Source organism: Erpetoichthys calabaricus, chromosome 8 (assembly GCF_900747795.2).
Source record: "Erpetoichthys calabaricus chromosome 8, fErpCal1.3, whole genome shotgun sequence".
In the NCBI taxonomy this organism is placed as follows: Eukaryota; Metazoa; Chordata; class Cladistia; order Polypteriformes; family Polypteridae; genus Erpetoichthys; species Erpetoichthys calabaricus.
Window position 1 is genome coordinate 65,033,945 of NC_041401.2, and position 18,495 is coordinate 65,052,439.

At 39.8% G+C, this 18,495-nt stretch overlaps 1 protein-coding gene across 1 annotated transcript in view; it reads left to right on the forward strand.

The window, feature by feature from the left end:
- smg6 (SMG6 nonsense mediated mRNA decay factor) overlaps window positions 1-18,495 on the forward strand; it is a 539,535-nt gene that overhangs the window by 31,700 nt on the left and 489,340 nt on the right. The window contains exon 3 of the mRNA XM_028806651.2: window positions 17,206-17,398. Coding sequence (XP_028662484.1) covers window positions 17,206-17,398 — 193 coding nt within the window. The remainder of the gene's footprint in view (window positions 1-17,205; window positions 17,399-18,495) is intronic.

Genomic DNA, 18,495 nt, shown 5'->3' on the forward strand with positions numbered 1-18,495 from the left:
GCAACTTAACATTTGCAAAATTATTTTTATTTTGGTATTCCAAAGCAATTCTATTATAAATCGAGAAATGGCCTATATAATAAATATATAATATACACACTAGCCATCCCCCACGGCTCCGCTCGCATAGTACTGAAATAGAACAGTGAGGAGGGCCCTGCCTGGCCTACCGTGTGTCTCTCTGATTCACGCAAATAAATTGGTTCCACAAGCAAACAATGGTACATAGTGGAATGAGAGAAGTTGTAAAATCAACCGGAATGTTCAAGCAAATTATAGAAAAAAAAAAAACTCTAAATCCGTTAAGTAGTTCTCTCGTGAAAAGCAGACAGACAGACGTTGAATTTTATATATATATATATATATATATATATATATATATATATATATATATATATATATATAAATATAAATAGAGAGAGAGAAGAATTTTTAAGTTCAAGTTTTTTATTCAGTTTCTTTTTGCTTTCTCCTTGCAACGTTGCCTGTTTAAAATACATGGACTGGAGGTAATTAGGCATGGGTTTTTGGAAGAATCCCTATGGACATAGTCTTTTAATTGGCATATTTTGCTTCTATTCACTTCAAACTTTTTAACGAGTTGTCCCCAGACTTGTATCCTCATTCAAGAATCATGTCTGATCCTGTATAGAAATGTGTGGGAACTTTGCTAAAGTACTCAGAAATGCATTGAAGTCAATGTGGAAGAAGGAGCTGAACTAGTTTAGAGTTGACTGTAATGGTGAAATGGTTTTTTAAGTGTCCCTGTTCTGCCTCTCAGAATAGCTGTTTGATGTTCAAATGAATATTAATATAACCTTATGAATATTCATGTACATAGTTGTAAGGAAGCGGAAATAGAATTACAGGAAGTCAGTAGTTAGACAGCATGTTTCATGATTAGTCAGTGTTAGTCCCATCGAAGCAAAGCCTTTTCACTCTAACTTCATTAAATCGAATTAAAATTGGAGCAAAGCGCTATCTCCTGACTCTATTAATCTTTTGTGAAGTAGAGTTTGGCTGCTGTTTAGTTTCTGGTTCAAACACCAAAGACGAGAACAGAACAGTGAAAAGGCTCTTAATAGTTGGGAATCTGTTTCGGTATCAAGTTAGATTGTGTCATGAGCGATATTGACAAACTCTCCCATGCCGGCTCCGCAGGCGCACGGACGTTTGCATCTTGTGTCAGCACAGCAGCAAGGGCCCGCGCTGAAGCGGAAGCCACACGTGCACGCGCTCCTTTGCTGAACGCGAAGCGCAGTTAAAGATTGAACAAGCTAGAATGGCCATGGAGAAAGCCAAGTTGGATGCCGAATTGGGAACGCTGATATTACAAAGAGAAGCGACCGCTGCTGAAGCGCAAGCCGAAGTTTTAGAAGCGGCTGAAGACAATGACGGAAGGGCGTCCGTGAAAGGAGAGAGGCACACGCCATCAGATAAGTTTGCATCAAAGCGCGCAAGCAGCAGCTCCGGCGGGGAGGCGGAGCTACACGCTGATTCACTCAGAGGAGCAGGTTTGCGGTCAGATGACCACTCTGAAGATGATCATATCACGTGGGGAACACCATTTACCCTTAAGACGCCTGTGCCTAGAAAAGAAATGCAGTCAAGGCTAATAGAAGATCGTGATGCCTTTTTTGACTCTTATCTCACATTTGATGATCATAATCCAAATATAAATAGACAGGAACAAAAAGATCACTGCATGGATGCCCAGCCATACCCTGATTTTTTCAATCTGCCATCTCAGCACTATGCACAGCCTCACAATCAGACCACAATGAATCATACTCCGGTTCTTCCAATGACAGACTTTGCTAGGTACCTAGCACGCCGTGAGTTGGTAAATTCAGGACTTAGCCAGTTTGATGATCGACCTGAGAGTTTCAGGGCTTGGAAGTCTTCCTTCACTAATGCTACTGGAGGCTTGGGGCTTTCAGCAGCAGAAGAACTGGACCTGTTAACAAAGTGGTTGGGAAAGGAATCGTCTGAGCATGTAAAGAGAATCCGTCAAGTGCACATCAATAATACAGGAGTAGCCCTCAGGAAAGCCTGGGACAGACTGAACGAGTGCTATGCTGCACCAGAAGTAATTGAAGATGCTCTCTTTAAAAGGCTAGACATTTTTCCAAGAATCTCTAGCAAAGACTATAGCAAGCTGCGAGAGCTAGGAGATCTTTTAATGGAACTTCAGTCAGCAAAAGAAGATGGCTATTTACCCGGACTTGCCTTCTTAGATACTGCCTGCGGTATAAATCCCATTGTAGATAAGCTTCCACACGCTTTGCAAGAGAAATGGATGTCCTGTGGTTCTAAGTATAAGGCCAATAACAAGGGACGCTTTCCCCCCTTTTCTTTTTTCACAGCATTTATATGTCAAGAAGCACTAGCCAGGAATGACCCTAGTTTCATCCTCTTCAGTAACCACAGCACTCCAGCAAGAGAAAAATCATATTATCAGAACCTACACTCACGAATTCCCATATCTACACATAAAACAGATGTTGACACAAAAGTTGATTCAATGGAACGTGTTCTTTCAGTGCAGAATGACGACTCGGACAAAAGGTGCCCTATTCACAAGAAACCACACCCACTCAAAAAGTGCAGAGCATTTAGGGCAAAGTTTTTGGAAGAAAGAAAAGCCTTTCTTAAAGACGACGGAATCTGCTACAAATGCTGTGCATCTACATTCATTAAGCTAGGGACTGCAAAGTGCCAGTTAAGTGTGTAGAGTGTAACAGTGACCGTCATGTCTCAGCAATGCACCCTGGTTGACCCCCTCAAGAATCAGAAGATACAGTCTCAGGAGTAGATAATGGCAAGAAAGGTCAAAGAGATTCCATCGACACTTCCTCTGTTACCTGCCACTGCACCGAAGTCTGTGATGAAGCCCAGTTACCCAGGTCATGTGCCAAGATATGTCTCGTCAGAGTGTTTCCCCAGGGTCAGAGAGAGAAAGCAGTCAAGATGTATGCTGTACTTGATGACCAGAGCAATCGCTCACTTGCCCGGTCAGAGTTTTTTGAACTGTTTGATGTTCATGGTCAACCTTACTCGTATTCACTTAGAACCTGCTCTGGGATAACTGACATGTCTGGGAGAAGAGCAGAAGGCTTCTGGATTGAATCAGTCAGTGAAAGAATCAGCATGGCTCTACCACCACTCATCGAATGCAATCAGATACCTGACAACAGGTCAGAAATACCAGCTCCAAATGTTCCTATGTATCATCCCCATCTAAAATCTGTGGCAAAATACATCCCTGAGATTGACCCTGACGCAGAAATCCTCATTTTGCTAGGGAGAGACATTATACAAGCACACAAAGTCAGACAGCAGATCAACGGTCCCCGTGATTCACCCTTTGCACAGAAGCTAGATTTAGGTTGGGTCCTTATTGGTGAGGTATGCCTTCGAGGTGCACACAAGCCAAGTGTGAGCTCATTTAAGACTAACATTTTATTCAATGGGCGACCAACTTCCCTCACTTCATGTGAAAGTTTAATTCATCTTCAGGAAGGGAAGCACCATGGCGGGGAGAAACAAAACATCAGCAGTGTATATGGAAAAAGTACTTCAGAGTACAGCATTGGGTGCACAGTGTTCAATCATACAATAAATGACAATGATCTGGCTCCATCAATTGAAGATTCAATGTTTTTAAATATTATGGACAGTGAAATGTATAGGGATGACGTCAACAGTTGGGTAGCCCCACTCCCATTTAAAGTGCCCAGACAAAGACTCCCTAACAACCGTGAGCAAGCTATGACTCGGCTTGCCTCTCTGAACCACACACTGAATCGCAAACCTGAGATGAGAGATCAGTTTCTGACCTTTATGGGTAAAATTCTTGAAAATGATCATGCAGAGCTAGCACCACCTCTGATGAACAATGAAGAATGCTGGTATTTGCCATTTTTTGGGGTCCACCATCCTAAGAAACCCAATCAGATTAGGGTTGTCTTTGATTCGAGCGCTCGGCATCTGGATGTTTCATTGAACAATGTGCTGCTTAAAGGCCCAGACCTCAATAACAGTTTGTTAGGAGTTTTGATCCGCTTTAGAAGGGAGCAAGTAGCATTTACAGCAGACATTCAACAAATGTTCTACTGTTTTATTGTGAGAGAGGACCATAGAAATTTCTTAAGATTCCTGTGGTATAGAGACAACAACATGTCTAAGGACATTGTGGAGTATAGGATGAAAGTTCATGTCTTTGGCAACAGTCCTTCACCAGCAGTTGCCATTTATGGACTTAGAAGGGCGGCTGAAGCAGGTGAGCAGGAACATGGCACAGACACACGACAGTTTGTTGAGAGACATTTTTATGTGGATGATGGGCTTATGTCCTTGTCTTCAGATGAAGAAGCTATTGACCTCTTAAAAAGGACTAAAGGGTCACTCGCTGATTCAAATATTCGTTTGCACAAAATCGCTTCTAACAGTCCAGTTGTCATGCAAGCCTTTCCCTCAGAGGATCATGCTGAAGGCATGAAGGACTTAGACTTCAGGGATGATACAGAGGCCAGTCAGTGCAGTTTGGGACTTTGCTGGGAAATAGCAGCAGACACCTTTACATTCAAAATGTCTACAAGTGATAAGCCATTCACACGGCGAGGTGTTTTATCCATGGTTAATAGCCTTTTTGACCCACTTGGTTTAGTTGCTCCAGTGACCATACAAGGTAGGGCTTTGCTGCGGGAACTTTGCTGCAATGTTTGTGAATGGGGGACACCATTGCCAGAACAAAAGCAACAGGAATGGGAAACTTGGAGGAATTCACTACAACATTTGCAACATCTGCATATTCCACGTATGTATACTACCAGCTCTATATCTAATGCAGCACGCAGGGAGCTTTGTGTGTTTTCTGATGCGTCTACTAAAGCTATTGGGGCTGTGGCCTACATTAGAAGTATTAGCAAAGAAGGGAAAATCGATGTGGGCTTTGTTTTTGGAAAAGCCAGGCTGGCTCCTCTGTCTGAGCCTACTATTCCTCGGCTTGAGCTGTGTGCTGCGGTAATGGCAGTGGAAATTGCAGAGCTCATCCTCCGTGAAATAGACTTATAGGTGGACACGGTTAAGTTTTACTGTGATAGCAAAGTTGTCTTAGGCTACATACACAATCAGACTAGACGCTTCAATGTGTATGTGCACAATAGAATTCAGCGCATTCGTCAGTCAACAAAGCCTGAACAGTGGTTCTACGTACCTTCGAATGAAAACCCAGCAGATTATGCATCTAGGTCCATCAGTGCGTCGCATCTGGCAGAGACAATATGGTTTACTGGACCAGCTTTCCTCTATAAGCACCATGACAATCAACAAGAGACATCAGTGTTTTTTGAACTTGTGAACCCTGAGAAAGATGCTGAAATACGGCAAACAGTTACAAACTGTGCTACTCACATTCAAGGATAAGAAGGGCTGACCACTAACCGCTTTAAAAGATTCTCTACCTGGGACTCATTAGTTAGAGCTATAGCCCTCCTTATTCACATTGCTTGCTCCTATAAGGCCGCTCAAAACTTCACTGAATGCAGAGGCTGGCACTACTGCTTTAAACCACGTACACCTGATGAACTTTCTCAGGCTTCAGATACTATCATTAAGTCCATTGAGACTGAAGCATATATGAAGGAGCTAAAGTTTCTCGATAATGGGAAAACTGTAGATAAAAACAGTTCACTTTTTATACTCAACCCCAAAGTGGATGAAGGCCTTATCAGGAATGGAGGCCGGCTTAGAAATGCACAACTGGAGAGTGGTGAAAAGTATCCACTCATCTTGCCTAGACAGCATCATATTTCTGTTTTGTTAGTACGCTACTATCATGAACGTGTGAAACATCAGGGCCGTCACTTTACAGAGGGAGCTCTTAGAGCCGCAGGCCTGTGGATAACTGGAGGCTAGAGACTTGTCAGCACTATTTTACATATGTGTGTCACCTGCCGAAAGCTCCGTGGAAAGGTGACAGAACAGCAAATGGCAGACTTGCCTCTTGAAAGTGTCACTGCAGCTCCACCATTCACGTATGTAGGAATGGATGTTTTTGGACCTTGGACAGTGACTGTCAGGCGTACTAGAGGAGGATCAGCAGAAGGTAAACGATGGGCAATATTGTTTACATGTATGAGCACAAGAGCTGTACATATTGAAGTGATATCATCTCTGGATACTTCAAGCTGCATTAATGCTGTGAGAAGATTTTTCTCTATACGAGGGTCCGCAAAACAACTTAGATCGGATTGTGGTACAAACTTTGTAGGAGCATGTAAGGAGCTGGGATTTGTCAAAGATGAGACAAATCAAAACTTCAAGAGGTATCTTAACAAACAAGGTTGTGCATGGGAATTTAACCCTCCTCATTCCTCTCATATGGGAGGGGCCTGGGAGAGAATGATAGGAGTGGCTCGTAGAATTCTGGACTGCATGCTAAAACAAGAGAACCTTTGTCTCTCTCATGATGTTCTGTGTACTTTGATGGCTGAAGTTACCGCTACTATTAATGCTAGGCCTCTAGTCCCTGTATCTACGGATCCTGACTCACCATTTATTTTGACACCTACTACACTTCTTACACAGAAGATTGGTAGTTCCATTCCGCCAGGAGAATTTACAGACAAGAACCTTTACAGAAGTCAGTGGAGAAGAGTACAAGCTCTTGCAGACAAGTTCTGGACCTGCTGGCGGCAGGAATATCTTTCTACACTTCAACAGCGTCACAAGTGGAATAAATGTCATCTGAACCTTCAAAAAGGAGATATTGTGCTTCTAAAAAATTATCACAGTGCACGAAATAAGTGGCCAATGGCAGTGGTCAAAACAGTCTATCCCAGTGCAGATGGGAAAGTGCGGAAAGTAGAACTTAAAACGTCAGACCATGATATTTCAAAGACATTACTGAGACCTGCATCAGAAGTTATCTTGCTTTTGTCAACAGACGATTAAGAATGAAAGAAGTTATAATCTGTTTAGTCTAGATTTAACACTGGCATCACAGACGCCAGGCGGGGAGTGTTCTGCCTCTCAGAATAGCTGTTTGATGTTCAAATGAATATTAATATAACCTTATGAATATTCATGTACATAGTTGTAAGGAAGCGGAAATAGAATTACAGGAAGTCAGTAGTTAGACAGCATGTTTCACGATTAGTCAGTGTAAGTCCCATCGAAGCAAAGCCTTTTCACTCTAACTTCATTAAATCGAATTAAAATTGGAGCAAAGCGCTATCTCCTGACTCTATTAATCTTTTGTGAAGTAGAGTTTGGCTGCTGTTTAGTTTCTGGTTCAAACACCAAAGACGAGAACAGAACAGTCCCTAAGGGCTAGAGAAGTGTCTGCCAAATATGTCAAACCAAATGTGGCCAAAAATGTGATCTGAATTGTGAGACAGCAGTTCTAACTACTCCACCACTGTTTCTCAAACGACAAAAGATGCAGATAGAATGAATGCCACAAACAAAATACAATGAACAGCCACAGAATAGCAAAAAGTAAATTAAAGAAAAAATAAAAATAAAAATCGATCATTGTGGTCACAGAGTTTTGATCTTGGGAGACACATTTTCTCCACCACAAAGCGGCAGCATGGGGCTGGCTTGTTCCATCTCATGTATCTCAATTGATGCTTTGCACTTTTTTCTTCTATCACAAAGAAATATCTTGTAAATAATAATAAATCTTTCATTCTTATTATTTAATGTGGTGGTGTTCTGAAATGAAGTCAGTGAGGGTGGGATTCTTTAAGGCATATTTTAAGATTGTAGCTGGGCACATTGCTAATTCTGCATGCAAATTAGCCATGTTGTATTCATATTTTCTTTATGATCAGCTAATGCAGTGTTTCTCAGACTTTGTGGTCCTGCTACCTAGTTACTCCTTTTTAAATTTATTGAGACACCAGCAACCAATGCAAACTGTCCATTGGTGTAACAAGTCCAATCGGAAGAACAAGGAGGGTATTCCCCCTTTGGAGAAATCAGCATGATTGGAAGAGCTGTTGAAGGGTGTGCCACCACATGAAGCAAACTCCCTTAGAAACAAGGAAACATTAAGCAGTACTGTGGATCACTTAGGCAACCCACTGTGAGCCACTTGTGAACTAGCAGCAGCAACCCGTGACCAACCCAGTGTTTGAGAAATACTAAGCTAATGTACCCCTTTTATGAAAATAGTGTTGAAGTACTGCTTGAAAGTTCTGCATATGGTGGGTACAGGAAAAAAATATTTGTTTATGCTGGCCAATAGCAACTTTCCTGCAAATTATTTGGGGAATAAGGTTACTGGTGAACACAGCATGTTCAGTTTAAAAAAAACATTGGTGAAATTTGCTGATGTAGAAAAATGAAGAGAATTTAACTTGGTTAATTAATTGTCAGTTTTGCATTTGGTAATGCTGGTAATTAATCAAATAATTTGGTAAGTCTCATGCTTTATTTTCCTTATCTTTCTTTATAGGAGGTGGTCTCCAGCCTATAAAGCAAGGTAACAATATACCTTAAATCGCCTTAGTCAGTGGGTGACGTATTAAGTGCAGTTCTTAACAGAGAAGAGTTTGAGGGTTCATGTTAGGGTCCTAGATCTCCTGGTTGATGGAAAATCTTGAAAGTGGCTGGCATACAGCTAACAGATTTTTGTACTACATTTTTGTAGAAACATATCTAATATGAAAAGCACTTAACCTATGACCTGTATTGGTGCCAGATTTTCACTGAGAATTACTGAAACCTTCAGGGTTTTCACTAGCACAGCATATAGAGTGACATATCAGAGGCAAAAAAAAGATGCAATGATTTAGTGCTGTGTGGTATATTGCCTATACTGTTATACTGGTATTTGTTTCACACAATCAGTTTTAACAGTATTTAGTGATAGTTTAAAATGACTAAGTCTTTTGCCAGCGGATGCCTGTATGACAAAATAGCAAAGCCATGAACAAAGTTACGTATGATATAACAGAGCACATTGCTAAGGAAATGTGTCCTGATTATATGGTGTAAAAGAAGAAAATTAAAAACTTACTCAAAACGTCTTAGGGCTTGTTTGTACTTCACGCTCAGAAAGTGTATGCACACACATCATGGTTGCCACGCTTTTGGCGTGTCCTCTGAGCACATCATCAGAAATTAACAAAATGCATGTGAGTTGCAGTACCAGCAAAAAGTCGGGGGCCGCAGTGTGATAAAAGTCTGAATGTAATGTCAGTTTCTCTATTTACTATCTATATGTGACAGAAAGCTGCTTTGAGGATCTTCTGGGATTGATTTGTGTGCTTCCATGTTTGATGAATGGTTCGATGTGGTGAAGCAAAGTGCCGATATTCAGATACATTCATTGTGCTTTTATATTCAAGCGTTGCATATTCTCCAATGTAATGGCACGATACATTTTAAAAGTGTCACATACCAACTTCTGTCCTGTTTTTTTGCACCTTCACAACAGCATCAGAATGTATGGCAGCATATTTGAGCCATAGAGAAAAAATAAGGACATGGTGAAAAGGTTTATTTTGTGATTAAAGTGGAAATTTCAGCTTTAATCTCGAAATGTCAACTTTAACAACTGGATCAGTTTTAAGATGAAGTTTACGACAGTCTACTTTAATGATAAGGTAAACTCCGAGGTTAATCGCTATGCGCTTCTGGGGCTTCCTCCTGACCTGACAGAAGCAGCAATAGATCACCACACAGAACACACAAAATATATGATAGTCTAACTTTTTTTCCACATTTTGTTATGTTACAGCCTTATTCCAAAATGGATTAAATTCATTTTTTTCCTCAGAATTCTACACATAACACCCCATAATGACAACGTGAAAAAAGTTTACTTGAGGTTTTTGCAAATTTATTAAAAAAAAAAAAAATTTGAGAAAGCACATGTACATAACTATTCACAGCCTTTGCAATGAAGCTCAAAATTGAGCTCAGGTGCATCCTGTTTCCCCTGATCATCCTTGAGATGTTTCTGCAGCTTAGTTGGAGCCCACCTGTAGTAAATTTAGTTGACTGGACATGATTTGGAAAGACACACACCTGTCTGTATAAGGTCCCACAGTTGACAGTTCATGTCAGAGCACAAACCAAGCATGAAGTCAAAGGAATTGTCTGTAGACCTCCGAGAAAGGATTGTCTCGAGGCACAAATCTGGGGAAGGTTACAGAAAAATTTCTGCTGCTTTTAAGGTCCCAATGAGCACAGTGGCCTCCATCAACCGTAAGTGGAAGAAGTTCGAAACCACCAGGACTCTTCCTAGAGCTGGCCGGCCATCTAAACTGAGCAATCGGGGAAGAAGGGCCTTATTCAGGGAGGTGACCAAGAACCTGATGGTCACTCTGTCAGAGCTCCAGAGGTCCTCTGTGGAGAGAGGAGAACCTTCCAGAAGGACAATCATCTCTGCAGCAGTCCACCAATCAGGCCTGTATGGAAAGATTGGCCAGACGGAAGCCACTCTTTAGTAAAAGGCACATGGCAGCCCGCCTGGAGTTTGCCAAAAGGCACCAGAAGGACTCTCAGACCATGAGAAAGAAAATTCTCTGGTCTGATGAGACAAAGATTGAACTCTTTGTTGTGAATGCCAGGCGTCACGTTTGGAGGAAACCAGGCACCACTCATCACCAGGCCAATACCATCCCTACAGTGAAGCATGGTGGTGGCAGCATCATGCTGTGGGGATGTTTCTCAGCGGCAGGGACTGGGAGACTAGTCAGGATAAAGGGAAAGATGACTGCAGCAATGTACAGAGACATCCTGGATGAAAACCTGCTCCAGAGCGCTCTTGACCTCAGACTGGTGCGATGGTTCATCTTTCAGCAGGACAACGACCCTAAGCACACAGCCAAGATATCAAAGGAGTGGCTCCAGGACAACTCTGTGAATGTCCTTGTGTGGCCCAGCCAGAGCCCAAACTTGAATCCGATTGAACATCTCTGGAGAGATCTTAAAATGGCTGTGCACCGACGCTTCCCATCCAACCTGATGGAGCTTGAGAGGTGCTGCAAAGAGGAATGGGCGAAACTGGCCAAGGATATGTGTGCCAAGCTTGTGGCATCATATTCAAAAAGACTTGAGGCTGTAATTGCTGCCAAAGGTGCATCGACAAAGTATTGAGCAAAGGCTGTGAATACTTACGTACATGTGATTTCTCAGTTTTTTTATTTTTAATAAATTTGCAAAAACCTCAAGTAAACTTTTATCACGTTGTCATTATGGGGTGTTGTGTGTAGAATTCTGAGGGAAAAAAATGAATTTAATCCATTTTGGAATAAGGCTGTAACATAACAAAATGTGGAAAAAGTGATGCGCTGTGAATACTTTCCGGATGCACTGTAACATGTTTTCATACAAATTATGTAGCTCAAAGTGCTTTACATGATGAAGAAAGAAAAGTATAAAAATAAAATTAGACAATACTAAGTAATAAAGAATAAAGTAAGGTCCAATGGCCAGGAGGACAGAAAAAAACAACAAAAAATAAAACTCTAGAGGGCTGGAGAAAAAAACAAACAAAACAAAATCTGCGGGGGTTCTGTGGCCACAAGACCACCCAGTCCCCACTGGGCATTCTACCCAACATAAATGATCTAAATCAGTCCTCATGGTTTTCAGAATTCACGTGGAAGAATTAGATGATGATGGTCTTGTGGACATCTGGCCTTCGATCCATCAATGTAACGACTGCATGGTGCCTTGGTCAGGTGGTGGTGGTGCAGATCGCCACCACAGAAAACCAGAAACAGAAGCAACACAGAACGTAGGGGTTAGTAAAGATCGTGGAGTCATGATAAAAATAATAAATAAATGCATATACAGGATATCACAGTTGCATAAGAGAGCCATATTAAAATAATGGGTTTTTAGCAGTTTTTTAAAAATGCTCCACCATATTAGCCTAGTGAAATTCTTTTGGTAAGCTATTCCAGATTTTGGGTGCATAACAGCAGAAGGCTGCCTCGCCATGTCTTTAACCTTCGCTCTTGGAATTACAAGCAGACACTCGATTTTAAAGATCTAAGGTTACGATTTGGAGTGTAAGGTGAAAGGCATTCCGAAATATAGGATGGAGCGAGATTATTTAAGGCTTTGTAAACTATAAGCATTATTTTAAAGGCAATTCTAAATGGCACTGGTAACAAGTGTAGTGACATCAAACCTGGAGAGATGTGCTCTGATTTTGTTTTTCGTTTTTTTTTTTTTTTTTTTATAATTTTATTGATTTTATTGTAATCATTCCATACAAACAGATCAATTTTTACAAAAAAAAAAAAATGAACATGAAAACGAATGAATGAATGAAAACAAATCAACCCCCACCCCGAGAAAGAGAGCATGGCCAACGGACTAAAACTTAAAAATAGTAAAAATAAATAAATTGAAGAGTTTAATAGGTGGATACAGATAAATGGAGAAGAAAAAGAATAGGGAGATAATCTGCTTCCTCAGTGCTTTCAGAGCTTATTCTAAAATGTTTTAGATCCTGCCAGGTTTTGAAAAAGTTCTGCACAGATCCTCTAATTGAGAATTTGATTTTTTCCAATTTCAAATAATATAAAATGTCAGTTACCCACTGACTTAAAAGAGGAGAGTTAGGATTCTTCCAGTTTAGCAAAATAAGTCTGCATGCCAATAGTGTAGTGAAGGCAATCCCAGTTTTTGTCCTTCTCCACTTTAAGCCCATCTGGAAGGACACCAAAAACAGCTGTTAATGGGTTAGGAGGGATTGTGACACCATGGCTGTCTGAAAGGGACTTAAACATTTTTGTCCAGAATGATGTTAATTTGGTGCAGGCCCAGAACATGTGACCCAGTGAGGCTGGAACTTGATTGCAGCGTTCACAGGTTGGATCTTGCCCTGCAAACATTTTGGACAATTTCAAGTGAGACAGATGTGCTCGATATATAATTTTGAGCTGTATAATTGTATGCTTTGCGTATATGGAGCTCAAATTAATTCTCTCTGCATTTCTACCTTCCACTCCTTTCCTTATATGTTGAGTGAGAGATCCTTTTCCCATTGTCTTCTTGGATCTTTGAAAGGGAGGGACTGTAGAATATTTTTATATATTGCAGAAGTTGTGGCTGAGTCTTTGAGACTGAGCAATATTTTTTCCAGCATAGAGGAAGGTGCGAGATGGGGAAAATCGGGCAGGTTCTGTTTGACAAAGTTTCTAATTTGAAGATAGTGAAAGAAATGTGTTGCTGGAAAATTAAATTTGGAATGTAATTATTCATAGGATGCAAAGATGTTGTCTATGTAAAGATCTCTAAGCAATTTAATCCGAAATGTTTTCCAGATATTAAAAACTGCATATATTTGCGAGGGTTGAAAAAGGTGGTTCTCATGCAGAGTTGCTACAGATAAAAGATTCTCCATCTTAAAATGCTTTCTACATTGGTTCCATATTCTGAGTGAGTGAAGCACAATTGGGTTATTAGTATATTGGCAATAACTTGCATTTATTGGGGCACAAAGCATGGAATATAGAGAAGTACTGCAGGATTTTATTTCTATTGCTGAGCAAGCCTGTGTGTGTTCATCTATTTGTGTCCAGGTTTTTATATGTTGTATGTTTGCTGTCCAGTAGTAAAACTGAAAGTTAGGCAGAGCCATGCCACCTTCTGTCATAGATCTTTGTAGAGTCGCTCTTTAGATACGTGGATGTTTTAAGTTGAATCTAATTGCTTGAAGAATGATTTATTGATGTTTATTGGAATGTTTTGAAATAAAAAGAGAAGCTTAGGAAGGATATTCATCTTAACAACTTTAATTCTTCCAGCTGAAGTGAGGTGGAGGGTTGACCATCTATGCAAGTCTTTTCTTTCCTAATAACATTCTGGCAGCTGCATTCTGCCCTAGTTGCAATTGATTAATGTCTTTTTTGGATAGTCTTGTAATGAGTGTATTACAGTAATCTAGTCGACTACAAACAAAAGTGTGAACTAATTTTTCAGCATCTTGCAAAGATATAAGGGATCTGATTTTTGCTATATATCTTAAGTGAAAAAAATGCTGTCCTAGTGATCTGATTAAAATGTGATTTAAAATTTAGGTCAGAGTCAATTACCCCTAAATTCTTTAGGCTATAAAGTCAAGACAGAATTAATGGATCAAGTTTATTTCTAATATCCTCATTATATTAATTTTTGCCAATCACTTAGATTTCGGTTTTCTCCTTATTTAGTTTGAGAAAATTACTACTCGTGCACTCAGACACACAAGTGTTTCTTTCTTCTTGTAGCCTTCTCCTGTTTTGTAAGCATCAGTTATTTTATTTTTCAGTTTAAATGTAATTACAGATGTCTCTAGTTTGGATTTTGACTAGCCAAAATATATTAATGGATATCACCCATACCAATTGGCACAAATAAAACAAGTATTAGCATGGCACCTTAAATGTTAAAATGGCCTGTTAAGCAGCGGTAAGTCTGCCAAGTGGTCACCCCAAAATTACACCTAGGGGCCACTAAGAGAGTAATAAGAGATAAAATGTAATCCTAAAATAACATCCAGGGATCTGCAAGCATCACTGGCTGTCTCCAACAAAACACTCTCCACATTGATTTTTTTTTACTCCAGTATCTAGGTAACTCCACATCATTGCAGGATTTATCAATGTTGAGAAGTATGAAGGAGTTCTTGTGAAGAATGTCAGAAAATTATAATATTGACTAAAAAGTTAATTTAATTTTGCGCAAGAGAGTCTGGTGATTTGTTAAATACAATAGCCTAAAAATCTGAGTTCAAATCATTTTTTATGTGTGGGAAATATTTATTTAGGATATTCATTCTGTATAATAGTTAAGAATTCTAAATTATATACTGTACTATTGTAATAATATCCAAAATAATTTCCAACTTGAAGGGCAAACAAACATTCATGCCTTTCTGCAGCTTTGTTAAAGCAGGTTAAAAGTCCATGCAAGTTCCTTTTAAAAAGAGTACAATTTTACTCCACAGAAATTTCTTACACTGTAATAACTGCTGCTGATTTTGGTAATTTCCGTATTGTTTTCCTATGGCCCTTGGCTGTAAGTACGAATCAACTCAACTCAGCCGGCCATAAATTGGCACATGACCAGCCATTACAAAATCTGTGTAATCCATTAAAATCCACCATGAACCTATACAATCGCAATAAGTCAGGTCAACTGCTGGAAAATTCTGTCCTGAACATTGAATTATGGCTTTGGCCGTCTTTAAAATAGTACAGCGTTGTACGTGAATCTCTTCTAATATGAGTGACTCACAGTATGTAAATATTTCTACATTTTTATAAGCAATATGCATTTCATCCACATAATTATTCAAAATCCACCTCCATGACTAATTTCTCTTGCTTTATAATGGAATGTAAAGCCAGTTGGTGCTGCTGAAAAGTATCTGATGTATTAAGCCTGGTTTTAGTAAAGAAAAAAAAAAACACATTAAATTTTGTACTTTTAACATGCTTTGGTGAATTTCATATTTCCAAGAAAGTGAATACTTAGCAAATGACACTTTAAACTAAAACATGGTTTTGAGGTAGTATTAATACTTTATTTTAATTTGACTTAAGTTACTAATACAGGCGTCCCCATGGAGGATCTAATTCTGGGCAGCAGCTCTGAAACATTAACAGGTATGATAGATATAAGATAGTATGGCTGTGACCTGAATGGTGCTCGGATTAGTCAGCCAGACAATTTGCTGTTTATTAAAAGATGTTTTCATTTACTCTGTGTGTGTGTGTGTGTGTGTGTGTGTGTGTGTGTGTGTGTGTGTGTGTGTGTGTGTGTGTATGAATGTATGTGTGTATGTGTATGTGTATATATATATATATAAAAATATACAGTGCATCCGGAAAGTATTCACAGTGCATCACTTTTTCCACATTTTGTTATGTTACAGCCTTATTCCAAAATGGATTAAATTCATTTTTTTCCCTCGGAATTCTACACACAAACACCCCGTAATAACAACGTGAAAAACGTTTACTTGAGGTTTTTGCAAATTTATTAAAAATAAAAAAATTGAGAAAGCACATGTACATAAGTATTCACAGCCTTTGCCATGAAGCTCAAAATTGAGCTCAGGTGCATCCTGTTTCCCCTGATCATCCTTGAGAATCTTCCAGAAGGACAACCATCTCTGCAGCAATCCATCAATCAGGTCTGTATGGTAGAGTGGCCAGATGGAAGCCACTCCTTAGTAAAAGGCTCATGGCAGCCCGCCTGGAGTTTCCCAAAAGGCACCAGAAGGACTCTCAGACCATGAGAAAGAAAATTCTCTGGTCTGATGAGACAAAGATTGAACTCTTTGGTGTGAATGCCAGGCGTCACGTTTGGAGGAAACCAGGCACCGCTCATCACTATGCCAATACCATCCCTACAGTGAAGCATGGTGGTGGCAGCATCATGCTGTGGGGATGTTTTTCAGCGGCAGGGACTGGGGGACTAGTTAGGATAAAGGGAAAGATGACTGCAGCAATGTACAGAGACATCCTGGATGAAAACCTGCTCCAGAGCGCTCTTAACCTCAGACTGGGGCGACGGTTATTCTTTCAGCAGGACAACGACCCTAAGCACACAGCCAAGATATCAAAGGAGTGCCTTCAGGACAACTCTGTGAATGTCCTTGAGTGGCCCAGCCAGAGCCCAGACTTGAATCCGATTGAACATCTCTGGAGAGATCTTAAAATGGCTGTGCACCGACGCTTCCCATCCAACCTGATGGAGCTTGAGAGGTGCTGCAAAGAGGAATGGGCGAAACTGGCCAAGGATAGGTGTGCCAAGCTTGTGGCATCATATTCAAAAAGACTTGAGGCTGTAATTGCTGTCAAAGGTGCATCGACAAAGTATTGAGCAAAGGCTGTGAATACTTGTGATTTCTCAGTTTTTTTATTTTTAATAAATTTGCAAAAACCTCAAGTAAACTTTTTTCACGTTGTCATTATGGGGTGTTGTGTGTAGAATTCTGAGGAAAAAAATTAATTTAATCCATTTTGGAATAAGGCTGTAACATAACAAAATGTGGAAAAAGTGATGCGCTGTGAATACTTTCCGGATGCGCTGTATATATGTATATGTATGTGTATGTGTGTGTATATGTATATATATATATATATATATATATATATATATATATATATATATATATATATAATAAGTTACTACTGGATTCACCTTTTAACATGCTACAAATGTAAATTTTCTTGGCAGGGCAGAGCTTTTGGCTCTGTATGAAAAAGTTATCCTCAGTGATATTGAGTATTCTGATGCTCAGAATCTGGACCAGATCCTGTGGAAGAATATTTTTTACCAGGTAATTGAAAAATTCCGTCAGCTTCTGAAGGATCCAGCTTCTGATACCAACCAACAAATTCGAGAAATGTTGCTGCATGTACTTGATGAGGTATGTTGGCTCTCAATCCACCCCCTTGCTGCTAAATTTAAAGAGGACTAATGAATTGCTTTTATAGATGAATCATGCTTTTTAATATTGTGTTGCAATTTCTAAACTTGCATCACTTCTTCTTATGTCCACCAGATGTCAGTGGTGGATGAAAGTATAAAATTACAGATTACATAATCAAATAAAACATGATTGAATTGTACAGTGAGATTTAGCCAGGCTGTTTAATATATGGATTATATAGACTTGTGTATTTTAAAATTAGAAGCAAATTATTGTGAAACAAGCAATTTTATTATCTGTGTATATTTATAATATGTTGTCACAAGAATAGTCCAAAGACATCAAAAAAAGTTTGGGGCAGCCACCCATATGTTGTGCCCTGGCTGCAAATGGGTAAAGTATTGAGTTCTTGACAGGTTTAAATCCAAAATAGAACTGATTTAGGATGAGAAATATGGCAGCTTTAAAGCCCGGGACAGGAAGTGGCATCACTGGAGATGGAAGTGATGTCATCTGGACCGGAAGTGACACAATAAAATGGGGGCAGCACCAGAACTGAAGTCATCAATGCCCAAAAAAAAAATCCCTCTCTGCAACCACCCAAAAAAAAAAAAAAAAAAAACCTTTCCAGGAACAGAAAGTGATGTCATCAATGGCACTGGTACAGGGATTGACTTCATCATAGGTGCCGGAAACGAGTGGGATTTCCCGTGGATGGTCTGCAGATGATTGAGAGAGTGAAAGTCAATGCAGCTCACCACTCCCGGTCTGGCGTGGTACTACCTATTATTTGGGCTGTGGACACTTTTTGTGACTGAAGACAGAGAAGAAATTAAAATTAGTAAAAACCTTTTATTGATACATACCAGACAAGGGTAAAATGACAGAGAAATACAGTCCTAGGACACCGCACTTCATCTGCCTCGAGCGCAGATATCCTTGCCCTTTTATAGCTTTTCTAGTCTCCTGATCGTAGACCACGTAAGCAATAAAAATAGCGTCCTGACTCATTTTGTATTATTCCAATTGGTAAAGTCTTTACCCTAAAGGTATATTTTCTTGTCACACACATCATTGAAAGAAAACTTCCAGAA